Source organism: Moschus berezovskii, chromosome 1 (assembly GCF_049115385.1).
Source record: "Moschus berezovskii isolate FMDL1 chromosome 1, NW_MosBer_1.0, whole genome shotgun sequence".
Classification (NCBI taxonomy): Eukaryota; Metazoa; Chordata; class Mammalia; order Artiodactyla; family Moschidae; genus Moschus; species Moschus berezovskii.
The window spans coordinates 439102-459870 of NC_142460.1; the positions used below are offsets into that span (position 1 = coordinate 439102).

A 20769-nucleotide genomic window follows, 5' to 3' on the forward strand; every position below is an offset into this window, starting at 1 on the left:
AAATAAGGTCACATTTGCAGGTTCTAGGGATCAGGAGCTGCTGTATTTGGAGGTCAGTCTATTCCTGGTGATGGGATCATTTAGGAGTACAGCACAGGGGGGGAGCTTTGTCATTAGTTATTAGACAGCTTTGCCACTTTCTCCTTGACCTTTCTAGGCCTCAGTTTTGCCCTTTGTAAAATGGGATCATAGTAGTACCTGGCATTGTTGGAAAGGCTGTGTGGTATGACATGTCCTGTGCAACAGCACTCAGCCAAGGGCATCTCTAAGTGTGTCACCGATAGCTTGGCCAGCAGTGTGATGGTGTCATGGGAGGGGGTGCTCCCATACCCTGTGTCCCCTCTGTTGATTCGATGCCAACCACACTGGCTGGCACGTCCTGTGCATGTGTCTGGTATTGCTGTGGACGTTAACCCATCTTTGTTTCCATCACTGACTGGGGGCACAGTAGGTGCTCAATAAACATCAAACCATATGAAATTCCCACTGTAGTTGGTCAAACACAGTTGAATCTGGACAATGGCAAATGTCTTCATTGGAGAAAGCTACACGTCACCATTTGGGAGACGATGAGGGACAGAGTTTTTGCCTGGAGAATCCCAGGGATGGAGGAGCCTCGTGGGCTGCCGTCTATGGGGTCGCACAGAGTTGGACACGAATGAAGCGACTTAGCAGCAGTAGCAGCAGAGGGACAGAGAGGCCTGGCATGCTGCAGTCCATGGGGTCACAGAGTTGGACATGCCTGGGTGACTGAGCAACAATAACACAAATGAGGTAGGATCATCTTCAGGGAGGATTTATGTCTGTGGATGACAGGGCCATGTACCCACAGCATCTTCACTGTGGGAACCACGGATAGACGGCAGCTTCTGAGGGGCTGACAGTCATCGAAATGGCCGTGGATGGCTCCTCAGCCCAGTAACGCAGGGACCCACTGGTATCTTAATTTAAACAGTGAAGATGGGAGTTTCTCTGGTGGTCCAACACCACCAAAAGACTTTGTACTTTCTGCAGGTGACATGAATTCAATCCCTGGGTTTCTGCAGGGGACATGAATTCAATCCCCAAGACTTTGCACTTTCTGCAGGGGACATGAATTCAATCCCTGGGTCAATTCCTAAGACCCTGCATGTTACAGAGCAAGCCCCGCCCCTGCAAAAAAAAAAAAACCAAAACCAAAAAAACTCTTAAAAATAAAAACACCAATGAATGTGTCTCCAGCCAGCCTGATACTCTCAGCCCCTGGGAGCTCTCTCCAAGAACTAGGGGACACTTTCTATTTTAATTTCCCTCAGCCTGGAGACATTCTCCATACCGTGTGCTTGTAAAAGGCTGCACACAAGCCCTTAACATGGATTTGCTTGCAGTTCCACGTCCAGTGATGCCCGAATGACAGCCAGGAAGTGCAGTCGCAGCCCTGATGAGAGCTGGCGGCTGCCGCCCAGGCCTGAAGCCTCATTCTCAGCCCCACTGTCCTGTTTGGTGGGTGTTGTGTGGGATTGAAAACGTATTTGGTGTTGTGTGGTTCGACTGCGTGAATCAGATCATGCAGTGCTTTTAGCAGATTTTTAGGGAAGTTGTAGCTTTTCCTTACTTTTTCAGTGAGACACTTTCCTGGGGACAGACCTAAAAGCTCTGTGGTTGTTAGACCTGCAGCAGGTAACCATCTTGATTCAGGGTCCCAGTGGGTGGGGACGTGGAAATGAGACCTGTCGTCTCAGGTCTGAGCTATTGGCCAGTCTTCAGCTGAAACAAAAGATGATGTTGTAAAGAATGGAAACCGTTTGTATGACAAAGGCACAGAAAGACACTGGATGATTCAGTGAAAGGACTGATGTGTACAGGCTCCCTCCTTCTGCAAGGAGAGGTCTCAGGAAGCTGTGGGAATTTAGATGGAGGGAAACTGGGCTCACATATCTCTCCAGCATCCACTAGTTTATACCCTCTGCTTTGAGGAGACTTGCAAGGGCTTCTGGTGGGGAAGCACAGTCACTGGGCACTGCCATTTCTAAAGGGCAGCTCAGGGAGGACACTGATCTGATCCTGAGCCTCCTGGCAGCCAAGGCAAAAAGGGAAATGGTTGACTTGTACCAGTGATAATTTTTACTAAAAGGAAGCATATACCTTTGTCTGAAAAGACATTTTTTCATAATATTTGAAAACATATATCCTATGAATCCTTATAAGAAGGGCTTTGGAAACAATGCATATTTTAATTCTTTATTCTCTAGTATGGCTTTACAAAAGATTTTTAAAAACTTGCCTTCTTGCTTGTTTCTTATTGAACTCAAATTCTGCTGTAAAAGTGATGGTGCCTAAACTTTCGGCCACCCTACTTTTTGTATAATTCAGGTGGCCCAGTTGCTTGCTGTAAAGCCAGAATTTTTCTCCCACCAAAGGGATTTAATTTCATGTGAGCATTAAAATATATTTTGGTTGTTATAGTCAAGTGTTGCTCTTTAAAACATGAATTTCGATATGAAAGCACAGAGCACCTCAGCCTGACTCTGCCTGGTCTTGCTTCCCTACCGGGCCATTGTTTTGGGGATGAATTAGCCAAGCAGAAGTCCAAAGGCAAGTGATGAAGTGTTCATGAATCAGAAGAGCGGGCCCTTTGATTTTGTGTTGAGTAAACTTAGCACAGAAAGCTCACACCATATGTTAATCTGCTCAGGCTGCCGTGACACACATCACAGACTGGGAGCTTAAACAGCAGACAGGCTTTTCTGGTGGCTCAGTGATAAAGAATCTGCCTGCCAATGCAGGAGACACAGGAGACTTCGGTTCAGTCTCTGTGTTGGGAAGATCTCCTGGAGGAGGGCATGGAGACCCACTCCAGTATTCTTGCCTGGAGAATCCCATGGACCGAGGAGCCACGGTTACAATCCAAGGGATCACAAAGTCAGACGGAACTGAATGACTAAACAACCGCAATGAACAGCAGACATTTACTTTCTCCGTCTGGAGGCTGTAAGTCCAAGATCAAGGCGTGGGCAGGCTGGCGCCTTCTGAGGCCTCTTGGCATGTAGGTAGCTGTCTTCTCCCTGTGTCCTCACAGGGCCATCTCTCTGCGTGTTTGTGTCCTAATTGCCTCTTTCTATAAGGACACCAGTCACACTGCGTTAGGATCTAACCCAATGACCTCACTCTAACTTAATAACTTCTTAAAGACTCTGCCTTCAAATACAGCTACATCTTCAGGCATTGGGAGTTAGGACCCCAACACATGAATTTTAGGGGAACACAGTTCTGTCCATCACACACCATAATGTGCTTTGACCGCAGCTACAAAAACAACTTGGTTATGTCCATGGCTTGGTTATTGTGCATAACGATGCAATGAACATGGGAGTGCAGGTGTCTCTTTGAGCTAGAGATTCTATTTCCTTTAGATCAATATCCAGGAATGGAATTACTGGATCGTATGGTAGTTCTATTTTTCTTTTCTTGAGGATACTCCATGCTGTTTTCCATGGGAAAACAGTTTATATTCCCACCAGCAGTGCATGGGGGTTCTCATTTTTCTTTGTTTTTTTTTTCACATTTTAAAATCACTTTATTGAGGTGTGATTAGCATATAAAAAGTTGTGTGTATTTAATGCACATGACTTGATGAGTTTGAAGATAAGTATACACTCTTGAAACCATCAGAGGTCTCCCATTTTTCTATATCCTCGCCAATATTTATTATCTCTTACCCTTTTAATAATAGCCATTCTAACACTTATGATTTGCTAGCTCAGGGTGGTTTTTGTTTCCGTTTCCTGGATTAGTGACACTGAGCATCTTTTCTTGGACCTGTTGACCATCTGTATGTCTTCTTTGGAAACGAAGATCTTCCGTCCATTTATAAGTTGGAGTTGTTTTCTTTTTTGCTATTGAATTGTATGATTTCATATATATCTTGGATATTAGCTCCTGATCAGATGAATATTTACAGATATTTTCCCCCAGCCTGTAGGTTGCTTTTTCATTTTGTGGCTGGTTTCCTTTGCCGGGGAGTAGCTCCTCAGTTTGATGTTGGTTCACTTGCTGACTTTTGCTTCTTTTGCTTCCCTCTGATGTTTTCTGCATCTTTCTTGTTCTACCCTTTTGTAGATTACCCTCCCATCAGAGACCTCAAGATCCTCAATGTCACCAGCAGCAGCTTTCAAGTGTCCTGGAGCTTAAACTCCACCCAGAACCACACTTTCTGGGTGCAGGTTTACCAGGGTGAAGAGTTGTTCAGGAGCGACAGCACCCTCGGGACGAGTCTGGAGGTGTCCGGGCTGGAGGCTGGAGTGACGTATGGGGTGAAGACCAGCTATCAGGCATGCAGGGCCAACGTCACTGCCACGGTCACTGCCAGGACTGGTAAGGCCACATCCAAAATCCTTATCACCTGTGAGTTTCTCAGTCTAGTCCAGTTCTGTTGGCCCTAGTGATTCAAATCTTTGTGCTTCCTGTGAGCAGAGCAGGGGCGGTCACTGGCCTGACCCCACCCCTCCTGGGAGGGGGACGGTGGATGCGCTCTGTGTCCTGGAGCAGTGCCACAGCACTCCTTGTCTGCACAGGCTCCCTCGCTCCCCAGCACCTCATCCTGACTGAGGGCTCTCCTTCCACTGGGGGTGATGAGGGCTCTATGGAGACCTCATCTTTCTGGGGTTTGAGGGATGCATGAAGCGGTCAGATAGAGCAAGGCCCCAAGTGAACTAGAGCTGAAGAGCCTTTTCCCCCCAAATGAACACAACGTATTCATGAACTGGGGCTTCCAGTGCCCACGTGACTCTGACTGGTGGCTGACACTGGCCACCTCCTCTCTGCCTGCTCTCAGTTCTGCTGCGTTCCAGAGACTTCTGTCGGGTTTGGCCCCCAGGGTGGGGGAATTCCTGCCTAGGCTGGCCCCTGCCAACAGGACAAGGAAGTGTGTGTGGGGACAGTGGGCTCTGACACATTCTGGGGACCAGAGAAGGGGGAGCCCCAGCCTAGGGCTTCTGAGCAGGCAAAGGGCAGAAATCCCTGCATGAAAGACCCTATGAGGAGAGGGTGGGGAGGAGGGATATATTGGGAGTTTGGGATCGACATGTACACACTACTATATTTAAAATGCATAACCAATAAGGACCTTCTGTATAGCATAGGGAACTCTGCTCAATATTATGTAACAACCTAAATGGGACAAGAATTTGAGAAAGAGTAGATACATGTGTATGCATAACTGAACCACTTTGCTCTATACCTGAAACTAACACAACATTGTTAATCAACTTTACTAAAATATAAAACTTTTTTTAAAAAGGAAGAAAGGAAACGACCCTATGGGGGTCAGTTTCAAGCACAGGGATAATGGCCATGACTGGATGAGTGAGGTATGGAAGGAACATACCTTATGAACTGGTTCATAACCTTTATGAACCAATTCAGGGCTGCCCCATGCGAAATCGTCAAAGCACACCGCACAGTCCCTACCCAGATTGCCCCCAGAGCCCTCAGTTCAGTTCAGTTCAGTCGCTCAGTCGTGTCCGACTCTCCGCGACCCCATGAATCACAGCACGCCAGGCATGCAAAAAATGTACGCCCTTGACTTTGCGCAAGCCTCCAATTTCCAAACTGGTGCCGTCTCCTCTTCTTGTTTTATTTTCAAATTGTTCCATGAAGAAAATGGGGGAGCACTTGCTATCCTTTGAGGAGACAGGGATGGGGAGGTGCTCATCCCTGTGGGTCATCCTGGGGGTGGCCCAGCCCTTCTGAGTCCCTGCTGGCTTCTGTCTTCCGCCCTCTGCCCTCTACCTCCCCCGCAGCTTGCCTCAGACATGACCATTTATGGACCCAACATCCCAGGGCAAATTTGTCTCTGCTAGGACCTATAGTAGGAACACGTTCCTCCCCCAACTCCCAGAGACTCTGTGCCCCCTACCCTCCCTTCCAATGCAGGATAGATAATTTGGGAGATTCCAGAAGACTCCTGATTACCAGCTTATTCATTCCCCAGCTGATTCTCTTTCCTTCTGTATATTGTAAAAATGCCCTCTATTTGCAGAGCTTTTTTTTTTTTTTTTTTTTTAAGAAACTTGATTGGCTTTAGAGATCTTAGCTAATTAGGTTGACACTGGTACAAGCCTGCTATGTTGGAGGCAGTGGAGATTATTTTATCTGTGGAGACCCAGGGCCTCATGGTGAATCCAGGTTCCCCAAGCACTGGTGGATACTGACCACTCGGGAGGCTCTGTGATGTGGGCAGGGCTGGGGCTTGGGGATCCTGGGCCTCAAGGTTCACTCATTTGTCTTGCTGAGGTGGGAGAAGGTTCAGAGGAACCCTGGTCTAGAAATGGGCACTATTCAACCTTGGGGACATTTCTGGGGCTGTGTGTGTGCAACGATGATAAATTCTGCCCTGCTGGCTAGTGGAGAGCCAGGGTGGGAAAGAAGTGTGAGTGGCCTGTAGGTAATTAGAGCTACCGCAGCATCTGCTATGGGTGTGAGCTTCATTTTTGATAATGAAAGAGACATAAGTAAGCTCCCACATCCCACCTTGAGGCTTTCAGCTTCGCTTATGTCCACAGGAAAGGATGCTTTCCTTGTAGGGTGACCAACCCTACCATTTTGCCCTGGAGAGGGTCCTGGAGAGGTGAGAATTTTATTTGGGGAAAACCAGAAACTCCTGGGCAAATCAGGATGAATTGGTCACCTGAGAGGGTGGGACATGCACTTGTGATCCAGGCCAAGGAAAGCAGTGGCCACACCTTGTGAGGAATTGCTGGAGGGAGGGGTCTTCATACCCTCCGTGGCTGGTTGACAGTTCCCGCTGCTATGAACTATGTGGTATTTATACCTCGTTCCCCTGCTCTGGCTCTAAAGGTGTGTGCTTGAGTCCGAGTTTCCATCATGCCAGTGTGGATGCGCCATATTCCTTATGCTGGTTTCTCCTAATTTGGCCACCAACCTGAGACTCATGCCTCAATCTGTTTTCTAAAGACTCCCCCGCCAAAGAGTAAGGGAGACTGGAAAATGTTAACAGAAAAGCTCGTGGATTTCAGCTAACTCATTACCGTCTGTCTCAGATGCCCGAGTGTTTGAAGTCATGGTCAGGATCCTAAACCACAGTGTGACGGAGGGGCTGCTGGACCGCGGGAGCCCCGAGTTCCAGGACTTCTCCCAGAAACTGATGCACGAGGTAAAGCCTGGGAGAGGGGCTTCTGAGGGTCCGAGCCAGAAACCCAATGGAAGGCCAGTGCGGGTGTGGGACGAGCGCCTGTCACCAGGGCTGGGGAGGGGGCAGTCTCAAATCCCATGGTAATTACTCAAAATGCCCCCTTTTATGGGTACCTTACCTAGATTTGGGGCCAAAGCATCTTGGATTCAAATGGGCTGGACCGCTTGATGGTTTAGCTGGGTTTTCTGTTGAACCTTCCATCTGGGGGTGGGGTGTCTGGGGCTGCTACCCTCCTGCTTTGGGGCAGCTTCACTGAAGAAGTATTTACCAGTCATCACAGCATCTGTCCCTCCCTGGGGTAGAGGGGAGTCACCAGCACAAGGATTGGGAGAACAGGGCCAGTAGCAACTACCATCTATCCTCATAAGCTGAGCAGAAGAAAAGAACAAAGTGCTGAATTGTCAGAAAGGTCTAGGATTTCTCCCTGCCTGCAAGCTAGTACGTCAGACTATTGGATGGACGCTGGCAGAGGGCACGAGATGCCTGGATCAGAGATAAGGACTTCATTGCTCACAGCAGAGCAGGCAGCATGAGCATCAGATGGGTCCTCTGCTGGCCCCCAAGTCCTGAGTGGGTGACACAGAGGGAACCTGGTTCCCTCTGCATGTGGTTGACGCACATGCAGGACCTCTGCATCACTGCTGACGATCCCCATGCAAACCTGCCTAAACCTTGCAGAAAGAGACCTTATCTTTTTTTTTTTTCACTATTTGTTGCTATTGCTCAGTTGCTGAGTCGTGTCCAACTCTTTGCGACCCCATAAACTGCAGCACGCCAAGCTTCCCTGTCTTTCACCATCTCCCACAGTTTGCTCAAACTCATGTCTATTGAGTCAGCGATGCCATCCAACCATCTCATCCTCTGTCATCCCCTTCTCCTCCTGCCTTCAATCTTTCCCATCATCAGGGTTTTTTCCAATGAATAGGCTTGTTGCATCAGGTGGCCAAAGTATTGGAGCTTCAGCTTCAGAATCAGTCCTTCTAATGAATGTATTTGCTTTTATTTTTTATTTTTATATCTACTTTGCTGTGACATGTGGCTTGTAGTTCCCTGATCAGGGATCACACACAGGACCCCTACATTGGGAGCCTGGAGTTGTACCTACTGGACCACCAGGGAGGTCCCAAGAGATGTTACCTTTGGGACATCAGACAGTGAACAGATCTGCCCTGGCTCTGGATCGGGCCATCCTCTCTCTCTCCCAAGGCATTCATCACACACGTGTCCTGGAAAGATATTTTGGAGCAAGAAAGAAGTTCTGCAAGTTCTACTTGCAGGATGTGTGGCAGTGGGACAGGCTGAAGGAGGGTTGCCTCTCTATGTTCACCAGCAGGGGCGGGGGTCAGTGTTTCGCCTTTCTTGGAGAATTCTTCCTACGTTTTAGCAGTGATTGGCCTGTGGGTGCAGGAGTGGTGCGGTAGGGTTGGGGTCTCCTTGCTCTGGCACAGGCTGCCCTGAGCACCTGTTTGTGCCTTTGTTTCCTGGGATACAGCCCAGGGAGGGGGCACAGCACCAAGAGCCATGAGATTGCTCCTCTGGGCCATTCCACCAGCCCACCAGTCAACCCAACTATCTGTTTGCTTCTCACACACGTTAACCTTCACACCGGTTTCCAGGGCACAGGGAGTGGGCCGTGCATCTAGGGCTACAGGACGGGGAGTTGACGGTCGTGGTCTGGGCATCCTCAGAAAGACTGACGAGGCCTGGCCCACTCTCCCAGGGCTCCAGTCATCTGGGGGGGTGACATTGTTGCCCCAAGAAGTGGGTGAGTGGGAGCCTCCTCTTGGTCATAAAGGGGGCCCGTGGACTCTGTGCACCATCCATGTGCCACTCCAGGGGCCCCGATGAACGGTGAAGACCTTGATGGAGAAGTCCACTCCATTTGAGCATCTGTCACCTCTCCCGGGCCAGGTCGCTGCCTCCTTGCCACCGGCCGTTTCTGACTTGTACCAAAGAGGGAAGCTGAGGCTGCAGGTCGTGTCTCTCCGGACCGGAAGCGTGGTGGTGAGGCTCAAGCTGACCATGTGGGACCCTGAGTTCCCAGTAGGTGTGTCCACGCTGGCCCCCCTGCTCCCGGCTCTGTGGGCGAGCACCGTGTTCCAGGTTGACCAGCAGGGGACATGTGTGCAAGGTGGGTAACCCTCCCCGCACCCTGGGCATGCCACCCTTATGCCCTTGAGTCTAGGCTGCATCAGTTCTGATCAACATTCACTTTATTCCAAAAGGTTGATGGTGGTGGTAAATCACTTCAGTCGTGTCTGACTCTTTGGAACCCTATGGTCAATAGCTCACCAGGCTCTTCTGTCCATGGGATTCTCCAGGAGAGAATACTGGAGTGGGTTACCATGCCCTTCTCCAGGGGATCTTCCCCATCCAGGGGTCGAACCTGGGTCTCTTGTGTTTCCTGCAGTGGTTGACGGGTTTTTAATCACTAGCGCCACCTGGGAAGCCCAAAAGGTAGATAAAGTAAATGAAATTGAATCCTTATTCTGTGTTCCTCCTTGGGAACTGGGGCCTGGGGCCAGCCCCCCAAACCATGGAGCCCATGTGCATCCCACACCTCCTGTTTCTGACAGGAGAAGTGACCTGCGGGGCCTGGAGACACTTACTCCCTTGGATGGAGCCTCTCATCTGCAGTGGGCTGCAACCCAGGGCAGAACCAGGCTGGAGGAACACAAGGAGCACAAGGGCGGGAGTTTCCTGGGTCTGCGTGGGAGCCCAGGGCCAGCTGGCCGCGGTGCAACTCGCCGGCATGGGGGTCTACGCCATTAACCCGAGCACCTGTAATTTGACTTGGTGACGCAGGAAGTCTCAGATCAGGGAAGAGGGGGAGATGGAGAAACAGAGAGAGTGGGGGGAGGGTGGGGCAGGGCAGTGAGAGATGGGGGAGGCGGGGTCAGAGTCGGGGATAGGACAGAGACGGAGACACTGGGAGACAGAGAGAGGGGTCCAGGGGACCCAGAATGGACTGGGTGGGAGAGCCAGGGACCAGATACAGAGGCGACAGAGACAGTGAGCTGTCATGCCAGCAAGGTTTTGCCGTCCACGCGGGGACGCAGTTCCCTTGCATGGTGAGGGCACCACAGTTTCTACATCAAAGAGCCTCTGTGGGGCTCAGTCTGGGCATGGCTGACCACCCCCAGTGGAGCAGGACCCTGAGTGGGCTGCCAGATGCCAGCTGGCAGTGGGCATCTGCCCCTGACAGTGGGCAGTCCCTTGGGGCTGGCTGTCTCAACCTCCTCCAACCCAAGAAGGCAGGGAAAGTGCTTCTGGAGAGTCACCCCTGGGGCACACTGCCTGCTTAGTCTGCTGTCTCTTTGTTACTCACCCCCATGGGAATGGACATGGTGGCGGCCCTCTATAACATGATGAGCTCTGCCTGCCTGGGCTCAGAGGACAAGTGCCAGGCAGACGCCAGGCAGCCTGTGGGTAGATCCCCCAGGGCCCACTTGAGGCAGATCTGAACTGTCTTTGGAGGATCCAGCCCTCCTCGAGTTGCCTCCCAGCCACATCTCCCAGCATCAAGGCTTACAGTTCAGTTCAGTCGCTCAGTCATGTCCGACTCTTTGCGACCCCATGAATCACAGCATGCCAGGCCTCCCTGTCCATCATCAACTCCTGGAGTTCACTCAAATCCATGTCCATAGAGTCAGTGATGCCATCCAGCCATCTCATTCTCTGTCATCTCCTTCTCCTCCTGCCCCCAATCCCTCCCAGCATCAGAGTCTTTTCCAGTGAGTCAACTCGTCGCATGAGGTGGCCAAAGTATTGGAGTTTCAGCTTTAGCATCAGTCCTTCCAATGAACACCCAGGATTGATCTCCACAAGCTGGAATCAAGAATGCTGGGAGAAATATCAATAACCTCAGATATGCAGATGACACCACCCTTATGGCAGAAAGTGAAGAGGAACTAAAAAGCCTCTTGATGAAAGTGAAAGAGGAGAGTGAAAAAGTTGGCCTGAAGCTCAACATTCAGAAAACGAAGATCATGGCATCTGGTTCCATCATTTCATGGGAAATAGATGGGGAAACAGTGGAAACAGTGTCAGACTTTATTTTTTGGGCTCCAAAACCACTGCGATGCTGATTGCAGCCACGAAATGAAAAGATGCTTACTCCTTGGAAGGAAAGTTATGATCAACCTAGATAGCATATTAAAAAGCAGAGACATTACTTTGTCAACAAAGGTCCATCTAGTCAAGGCTATGGTTTTTCCAGTGGTCATGTATGGATGTGAGAGTTGGACTGTGAAGAAAGCTGATCGCCGAAGAATTGATGGTTTTGAACTGTGGTGTTGGAGAAGACTCTTGAGAGTCCTTTGGACTGCAAGGAGATCCAACCAGTCCATTCTAAAGGAGATCAAGGCTTTAGGTTACTCCAGATCCTTGTCAACTGAGACTGTGGGTTGAATGGTGATCCTGCAAGACAAGAGAGCACAGAACTTCAGATGTGACTGTATTTGGAAGAAGGGTTTTTGCAGATGACCAGGTCCCAGCAGCATGGCCGTCACGTTGTCTTGACGTCATGTCTTCCCTGAGGTCCATTCCCCACCAAGACACTGGGTGGCCACGTGCCCTGGTCTTCCTCTGGGGTGGTATACATGTGCGGGGAGGCCCTGTGTTGAGCAGCACCCTGGTTCTCAGATCCTGTCCACACTACCTGGCAAGGGAGGCTGGCTATGGTGGAATCCCAGCTCTGATGCTGGCCCGCCGCGGGCCACTGTACGGGGGACTTTGCCTCCTGGGCCTCAGCGCACTCATCTGGGAGATGGGAAGGTGAGGACACACCCCACCTCGTGGGTAAACGAGGGAGTGCTGAGGGGGATGGGGTGGCTAGCGGGTGCCCGGCGCACCTCTGACAGCACCGCCCAACACGTCGGGGTAATGCTTCTCTAGGACCTACTTCCGCGCTTTGGAAGAGCTCTCGGGCCTGGACAGTCCCCCACCGGTCCTCCCACTCCTCCTTCCCCTTGTCCCCCTTGTCTCCCCAGCCTTTGCCCCCCTACCCCTTCCTAACACTCTGCTCAGAAAGGGCTGTGCTGCTCACCTGCTCCAAGTGCAGATGACCCACTGGGCCTCCACGTGTGTCCACGTGGCCCCTTCATGCCATCATGCTGTGTGCAGACCTCGGCCCAACAAGGCCCTGACAGTGACACTGTTCAGTGTGAGGGGTCCCCTGGGTCACCGCAGTACCCGGGCATCAACGCCTCCTCCTGTGAGCTCAGGACAGGCTCAGCCATGCTCCCCAAAACTTCCCATCGGCCATGGGCTCCTGACAGCCTCACAGATGCAGGGGCCCTTCCTGTCACCTCTGTGGTCAGTGGGAGAAGGCAGGGGAGCCTGGCCCCAGGACTGTCACTGCCCCCTGACCTGCTGACGGGGCTCTTTCACCACCTTTGGTGATACTGCCTTTGGTGCCAGCTGCTGTTAGAATCCAGTTTTCTGTGCCCACCTGCCTCCTTGAATGAGACTCTGACGCCAGTCCCCAGGAAGGGCTGAGGGCTCTGGCCAGGCAGGCTTCACCCTCAAAGGCCACCGGGGCCTCCAAGATGATTTGGAGCCTCCCGAGGAATCTGCCTTTTCAGGGATGGGGTGGCTTGTCCTTGGGCCTCCTTGCCTCATTCCTGAGGGTGACTTGTGTGGGGAGTTGCAAGTCTCCCATGGCCACCCCCTTCTGGACAGGGGGACACACCCTCGTCCCAGCTTCATGCCGGCAGGAGCAGAGCGCAGGCCCCTTAGGGGATCCTGTCTGCATGCTCGTCTGGTGGTCCGGGAGGCACAAATGCTGCTCGGCAGCTCCCACGGCTCACAGGCCTGAAGCCGAGACCTGCACGGCCCCAGGCTTTGGTACAAGACCAGAGTTGCTCCAGCTTGCTCCTGAGACCTGTGCTGGCTGAGTGAGCAGGGAACCACCTCCCCGACGTAACCTCTGAAGCTCTGCGGATTGAACTCATGTCTCCACTCTCCTCGTGGCCCTCTGCCCCAGCTGGTCTGGCTCCAGTCCTGGCCTTAACCGTCAGCACCTTTGAGTCACCAGCAGGCTGGAGCTTGGGCAGCACTCCAGGGGATCTGGGCCAGAGGGGAGCCCAGGGTCGGGATGTAACTGTTGCCTCAGCTGATGAGCCTGCTGGTCTTCCGTGAAGATCACATGAAGCAAAGCTGAAAACCACAAAACGGGCCACTGAGCACCCGGCTACAGAGCTTTTCTGCCTTATCTTCTCTCGAAGCCCGGCCAAGTACAGGCTCCTCGGGCACCCTGAGCCTGGCCAAGGAACCTGCCCTGCAGCTCTTGGGAAACCTATGCAGAGGGCTGGTGACCACCCCTCATGGGGACCCTCAGCCCCTCAAGGTACCCAGCTTCCCCTGATGGCAGAGGGTGACTCTGCTCAGAGCCACCTGTTCTCTTGGGAGGGGGGGTGGGACAGGCAGTGACCCACAGAGCCAGACCTGAAGGATGGATTTCCAGGCTGGGGGAAGACTGTTCCCCCACCTGGCTCCTCCCAGGAGATATAGCTTGAGTATTTTATCTTTGTTTACTTTTAAATTGGAGTGTAGTTGATTTGCAGTGCTGTGTTAGCTTCAGGTGTACAGCAAAGTGAATTAGTTTTACATACACGTTTATTGTTCTTTAGTAGCTAAGTCATGTCCAACTTTTGCGACCTCGCTTGGCCAGGCTTCCCTATCTTTACTACCTCCCAGAGTTTGCTCAAACTCATGTCCATTGAGTCGATGATGCCATCCAACCGTCTCATCCTCTGTCATCCCCTTCTCCTGCTCTCAATCTTTACCAGCATCAGGGTCTTTTCTAATGGATCGGCTCTTCGCATCAGGTGACCAAAGTATTGGAGCTTCAGCTTCAGCATCAGTCCTTCTAATGAGATTCAGGGTTGATTTCCTTTAGGACTGACTGGTTTGATCTTACTGTCCAAGGGACTCTCAAGTCTTTTCCAGCACTATAGTTCAAAAGGATCAAGTCTTCGTGGCTCAGCCTTCTTTATGGTCCAACTATTACATCCGTACCTGACTACTGGAAAAAGTACTGGAAATACGTATACGTATATCCACTCTTTTTTCAGATTCTTTTCCCATATCAGTCATTACAGTGTACTGAACAGAGTTCTCTGTGCAATACAGAAGGTCCTTACTAGTTATCTATTTTATTATACAGTAGGGTGTGTATTGTATATGTCAATCCCAGTCGATCCCTTCCCCCTTTCCCCTTGTAAGCATAAGGTTGTTTTCTACATCTGCGACTCTCTGTTTTATAAATAAGTTCATTTGTACCATTTTTTTTTCAGATTTCTCATATAAGTGATATATGCTTGTTTTTCTTCCTTAAGGTTTTATCCTGCTTACTCTCCTGTAGCACCTTATTGATCACTCACGCGTCAACATGCCCAAAGCTATCAGATTCTTTCCTCCAGCAGGGCCACACGTGGGGCTGGGAGTGACCAGGGAGCCCAGGAGAGGGGAGGGATGGGGGCGGCAGGAGAAGGAGGTGGATGCTTCTGATGAGTTTTTCCTAAAGCTGGCCCTGACTGAGAAAGGACAGGAGGCTTTGGGGGGATTTACAGGGCTCACTTAACAGCCTACTTTTCCCAGATCAGAAGGTTCAGGGCTTCTGGTGGCTCGAGGCCTTTGAGTCTCTCTTGGTCATTTCCCAGACCCAGAGAGGAGGTGTGCAAGGGCTGTCCTGGGTCTCAGAAGGTTCATGTTGTAGTGACTGGACACCTCCTGGCTCAGTTATTTTCCTGTTTCTTTCTTGAGACACTAAATATCAGGGCATGCTGGCACATTAGAGAGAAGAGGCAGCCCCTTGGGAGCAAAGAATAGACAAGACGGGACTATATTCACACCTGTGGGCGCTGGTGGCAGTGGTTTGGTGGTTTAGTTGCCAAGTTGTGTCTAACTCTTGAGACCCCATGGACTGTAGCCCACCAGGTTCCTCTGTCCATGGGATGTTTCAGGCAAGAATACTGGAGTGGATTGCCCTTTCCTTCTCCAGGGGATCTTCCCGACACAGGAAACGAACCTGGGTCTCCTGCATTGCAGGCGGATTCTTTACCAACTGAGTTATGAGGGAAGCCCGTGGGCGCTAGTACCCCAAAAGGAACCGACGTTGCCTAGTTTCTGCCTCCAGATCAGACAGCGATGGAGGCAGGCGGACGCTCGGTTCAGCTGGTCCTTGGCTCAGATGGAAGCTTCTGGGAGGGCTCTGTGCAGGGCCCCCCACCCCCACACCAGGTGCTGGATGCCAGGGCCTCACTGACGCCCTGCCCCAGCCCTCTGTGCGTTTGCTGAAAAGACGGTCACAGAGAACTCGATGCCACGGCCACTCTGTTCTCTGAGCAGCCTCTGCCGTGTGCTCACCACATGGCCGTGTTCACTCACATCCTTCGTCCCTCCCACCCGCAGACTGGGATGAGTGTGCAGACAGCCTGGAGCACGACTGCTCGCCGGCAGCCCAGTGCATCAACCTCGAGGGCTCATACACCTGCCGCTGCCAGACAGCCAGGGATGCCAACCCCTCCAGACCCGGCCGGATCTGCGACGGTGCGCTCCTTCCCCACCCCCGGCTCTGGGCTGAACCCCCTGCCCGAGTGCCTGGGCTGGAGCAGGGCCGACTTCCATCCAGCAGGGTGGGGACAGTGCCTGGGGCCCACCATACTGTTAGGGACCCATGAGAATGGCTTAATTCCTTTTAAAAACAAAAGAAAAAGTTAATACAGTAATAGTAAATATCAAGTATGAATCTAGTCTTTATACCAAGGCAGTTTTTAGAAAATGTATGTATTTATTTATTTTTGGCTGTGCTGGGTCTCTGCTGCCGTGTACACTATTTGCAGTACACAAGCTTCTCGTTGTGGTGGCTTCTCTTGTTTCAGAGCACAGGCTCTAGGGCGCTCAGGCTTCAGTAGATGCAGCCCTCTGGGCCATCGAGCACTGGCTCAGTAGTTTTGGTGCACGGGCTCAGTTGTTCTGTGGTATGTGGGAACTTCCCGGATCAGGGATCGAACTTGTATCTTCTGCATTGGCAGGCGGGCTCTCTTCCACTGAGCCACCAGGGAAGCCCCTGTACCAGTGCAGTTTTAAAGTATGATTTTAAATTATTTTTTGAATGAAAAGGGCTGAGAAAGTCCTGATGAAACCCCTGGAGGGAGAGGGTGACACCTTCCTGGGTGGCCCAGATCCTGAGATGGGTAGGAGCCCAGGTAAGCATGGAGAAGGCCTCGAGGTGAGGCCTCAGAGCCCCATTCTAGGCACATCTCGGCCCCAAGATTCTGGGGATAGGGTGCGGTTCTGATCAGCTGGTTGGGGATACCTGGGTGCGGAGCTAAGAAGCAGGAGGAGGTCACACACAGATTCGCAGTACTGTGATTGACTAGCAATGTCTGCTCTGGGGGCAGGTGGGCAGTGGCGGTGCTCAGCTACCTGTCCACTCTGCCATCCCTGCTAAACCCTGCTAAAGCCTTCTGGCTGGAAGCAGCAGCAGAGAATTTTCCCTAGGGGGCAAACCTCTAGTCCTTACCTACCTGTATACTGTCCTGCTTCTTGAGACCCACACAGTCACTCCCTTCCCATCCTTTTTCTTGCACGTGTAATGCCCAGCAGGCTGGTAAGAGTGACCAGAACCAACCCCCACACTGAGCACACATTTGGGGGAAACTGTCCCAGTTTCTTAAGGGCCAGATGCACCCATCTGCGGCCTGCAGGAACCAAGCCCTGCATTTATGTTCTGGTTCTGCAGTCACTGGATGGACCCCCTACTCACAGTAGGGGCATCCTCACTGGTCAAATGAAGAAGCCCCCTGGCCTTTAAAGAGAGTTCTTGGGAAACCAAAAACATGGGTCCTGTTAAACACTCTGAATCACCCACTGGGACAGCCTGTGTCCCCCTTGAGTTCCCCTGGGGAGTGGGCACGCTTGGTCAGGGTAGACAAGATGCCCCATCTGAGCCTGGCTGTGTTTTGGCAGGTGACATGGAGAGTCCTGTGGATGTGCCATCTCCAGTGTCAGAGGTCACAGCCTCAGTTTCCAGCACAGAAACAACATCCTTCATTCTGGAGACCCCTGCCTTGTCCCCCGACCCTGGACACCTATGGAGCACCCCTGCAGCAGGCCAGGCCTGGACCCTAGGGCTCCCACCCAGGAGAGGAGTCAGCGGCTTGGGCAGCCACAGTGGTAACAGCACTGAGCATGTCATGGAGAAGACCAGTGTGGCCCCAGGCCTGGGGACCGGCCAGTGGACGGCCAACAGGGCGGCCTTCTCCCCCAGGGTTCCTGGGCCAACCCACAGCTCCTCTCCTGGGGCCACAGACAGCCTGCCAGACACCCCTGGACAGTCACCCCCTAACTCTACCACAGAGCTGCCCTTCTGGCCCACTCCTGCCCCGGATCCCATGGGCCACATCGAGTGGCGCTCCAGCCTCCCCATGAGGGACACACCCCCAGCAACTCTGGATCCCACGTGGGTGCAGAACTTGGATTCCGGGCCCTTCAGCTCCCCAGACCAGCCCTTGGCCCCCACGCCCGCATCTCTGAAGACCCCGGCCTGCGGTGAGTGGCAGGGAGAGTGCGTCCCGGGGCTGTGTGGAGCCGCGTGGTGTGTGAGCTCCCATAAGCAAAGGGTCTCACAGTCCAGGGCCATCAGCCGCACTGGGTGGCCCTCATTTTATTCTGTGTAGACCCACTGCAGCACACAGTCCCCGGGAGGCCAGCTCCCAGTCTCGTTAGGGTGAGAACGTGGTCTGCCCTCTCTCTCTCCAGCCCTGTCTTCCCCCTTCCTGTTTCCCCATTGGCCAACAGCAGCAGCAGGAAATGAGCAGGTGTCACATTAAGGGCACTGAGCACAGGGCCACTTCCCCCCAGTAGTGTTGGGCCCCAACGTTTCTGCACCTCTCCAACAGTGCTGCACCCCCAAGCCTGCTGAGGCCCCTCCCAGCACTCCTGCACCCCTCAGCCAGGTACAGACCCCAGCAGGGCTGCACCCTCAAGCCCGCTGCAGTCCCCCAGCTGTTCTGTATTCCTCCCACCTCCCGCAGCCACACCGCCCCCAGCAGCTCCACATCACCCATTACCTGCAGAGGTTTGGCCATCATCAATAGTCCAGGGTGATACCCCAGGAGCCAGGTGGCCACTTGAGAAGGAAACAGGCCTGGCAACGTGGCTCCCATGGAAGGAGATAGCCCAGGCACCCTTGTGCGAGTTCCCCAGGCCAGTCTGACCCTGGATTGCGTCCACATGGAACCCACTGTCAACTGCGGCTCCACTGATTTATGTCCTCTGCTGCACAAGGCTGGATTCCAGACTAAATTCTTAAGCCTGCATAAACAGCCCCAAGTCACCTGCAGGAATGGTCTGTGACCAGCAATGGTCACCTGGCTGATTCCTTGGGAAGTCTGCCTGGGGGTTGAGGGGGATCCCTGGAGGAGCCACCCAGAACCTCCTCAAGAAAACTTTGTTTCTGGAGGTCCTGGGACCTCAGGGTGGACACAGAGCCAACCTGAAGGCAGGGGTGTCATGCCCGGAAGCCCAGCACTCAGGGGGCAATCCAGGGACCCTGCACCTGAGCGTGCATCTGGCGGCAAGTGGATTTGACGTCCCCTGAGGATGCTCGTGTCCCCGCATGGTGGGGAGAAGCTTATCCTTCCTGTTACTAGGAACCTTGGATTGATTTTAATCAGGGGCATTTGTATTCCACTTCTCAGCTCCCGTCCCCATCGGAAGGGTCATGGTCTCCAATGTGACCAGCACGGGCTTTCACGTGGCCTGGGTGGTGGATCCCACCCTGCGCCCCACTTTCCAGCTCAGCCTGGTTTCTGCTCGGAGCGCCACCGTGCACCTACAGACCCAGAAAGCAAGACTGACGCTGTCAGGCCTGGAGCCCGGCGTCCTGTACCTGGTGGAGATTGTGGCCAGAGCATGCGGGCAGGAAAGTGCCAAAGCCCAGCTGAAAGTGAGGACAGGTAACAGGCTCTAGAAACAATGTCACCATGGATTCTTACAGGGAGGAGAAAAAGTAGGAAAGAGGTTTTCAATGGGTGAAGGTTTAAAGCAGCTGCATTTATGTATGGATGTTGGCTTTCTGTTCTTCTCAGTGTAGGAACACCTGGCTCGCTTCTTCCTCAGCTGGGGTTCAAAGGCCATATGGGAGGGGGCTTATTTCAGGGACAAATGAATGAATGAGTGAAGTGGCTCAGTCATGTCCGACTCTTTGCGACCCCATGGACTATAGCCTGCCAGGCTCCTCTGTCCATGGAATTTTCCTGGCAAGGACACTGGAGTGGGTTGCCATTTCCTTCTCCAGGGGATCTTCCCGACCCAGGAATCAAACCCAGGTTTCATGCACTGCAGGCAGACTCTTTACCACCTGAACCACCAAGGAAGCCACATTTCAGGGACAGGTGATGGGCAAACAGGCTGCTTTGCACAGTGCTCCAGACTCTGCAGAGGTTGCAGACCCTCGATCACCTGTGTCCTCATGGGTACATGGCAGGGAAATGGGTACAGTGCTATGCTGTGTGCTCAGTCATGTCCGACTCTTTGTGACTCCGTGGACTGTAGCCCACCAGGCTCGTCTGTCTATGGGATTTTCCAGGCAAGAACACTGGGGTGGGTAGTCATTCCCTTCTCCAGGGGATCTTCCTGACCCAGGGTCTCTTTCATTTCCTGCATCAGCAGACAGGTTCTTTACCATTAGAGCTACTGTGGCACTTGTGCAGTGCTGGCCTATGCAATTTCTCTGACCTCTCTCACTGCTAGTGGACATGGCTTTCAGGAAAGATGATGATGGATAGATCTGTGAGTGTGCCCCACCCTGAGGCTAGGGCTGCAGAGTAAACGAGAGGGGAGTAGAATTAAGCAAGTCAAATGTATTAATAGACTCTGATAAGGTGGAGCTGATTTTTTTTGTGGGGGGGGGGCTGGGTCTGCGTTGTGGTGCTTGTTCTACACAAGCTTGTAAGAGCTCGTGTCTCATGAGGGCGTCTCAAGTTGCAGAGTGTGGGCTCAGTAGGTACAGCGCACAGGTTAGTTGCCCCAAGGCATGTAAGATCTTAGTTCCCCAACCAGGGATCACACCTGAGTCCCCTGTGTTAGAAGGAGGATTCTTAACCACTAACGCAAACCTGTGTGAGTCCCCTGTGTTAGAAGGCATATTCTTAACCACTGGACCACCAGGGCGATCCCAAGGTGAAGGCGATTCTTGTCGATAAATACATATTCAGATAATATTCTTCTTTTTTCCTCATTAGCATTTGTCATCCACATATTTTCTTGAACATCTAACCTGCCTGAGCAGCCAAAGGCAGGCCTGGTGTTGCAGATTAGTTATCAAATCTTGGGCAGCCATCCAAGAATTGGAAACAAGTCATCTCCAAGGTGGGGTGTGCACCCCTCGGGTGATACCTAAGATGTCCCATTAGGGTGCAGTCAGAAATGTCTAGAAGTTTTGTTTATATACTTTGAAGCAGGACTTCACTGTGGACTGGGATTTAGAGAGGAGACGGTGGTTGAGGGTGCTAAGTGCAAGTTCACGGTAAGCTGGAGGTGGGGAGGTCACTGCTGGCTGGACAAGT

At 52.3% G+C, this 20769-nt stretch overlaps 1 protein-coding gene across 1 annotated transcript in view; it reads left to right on the top strand.

The window, feature by feature from the left end:
- Positions 1-20769, top strand: part of UMODL1 (uromodulin like 1) — an 86313-nt gene that overhangs the window by 34516 nt on the left and 31028 nt on the right. The window contains exons 7-12 of the mRNA XM_055420397.2: positions 4099-4353; positions 7041-7153; positions 9104-9323; positions 15608-15745; positions 17168-17749; positions 18901-19158. Of these exons, the coding sequence (XP_055276372.2) occupies positions 4099-4353; positions 7041-7153; positions 9104-9323; positions 15608-15745; positions 17168-17749; positions 18901-19158 (1566 nt within the window). The remainder of the gene's footprint in view (positions 1-4098; positions 4354-7040; positions 7154-9103; positions 9324-15607; positions 15746-17167; positions 17750-18900; positions 19159-20769) is intronic.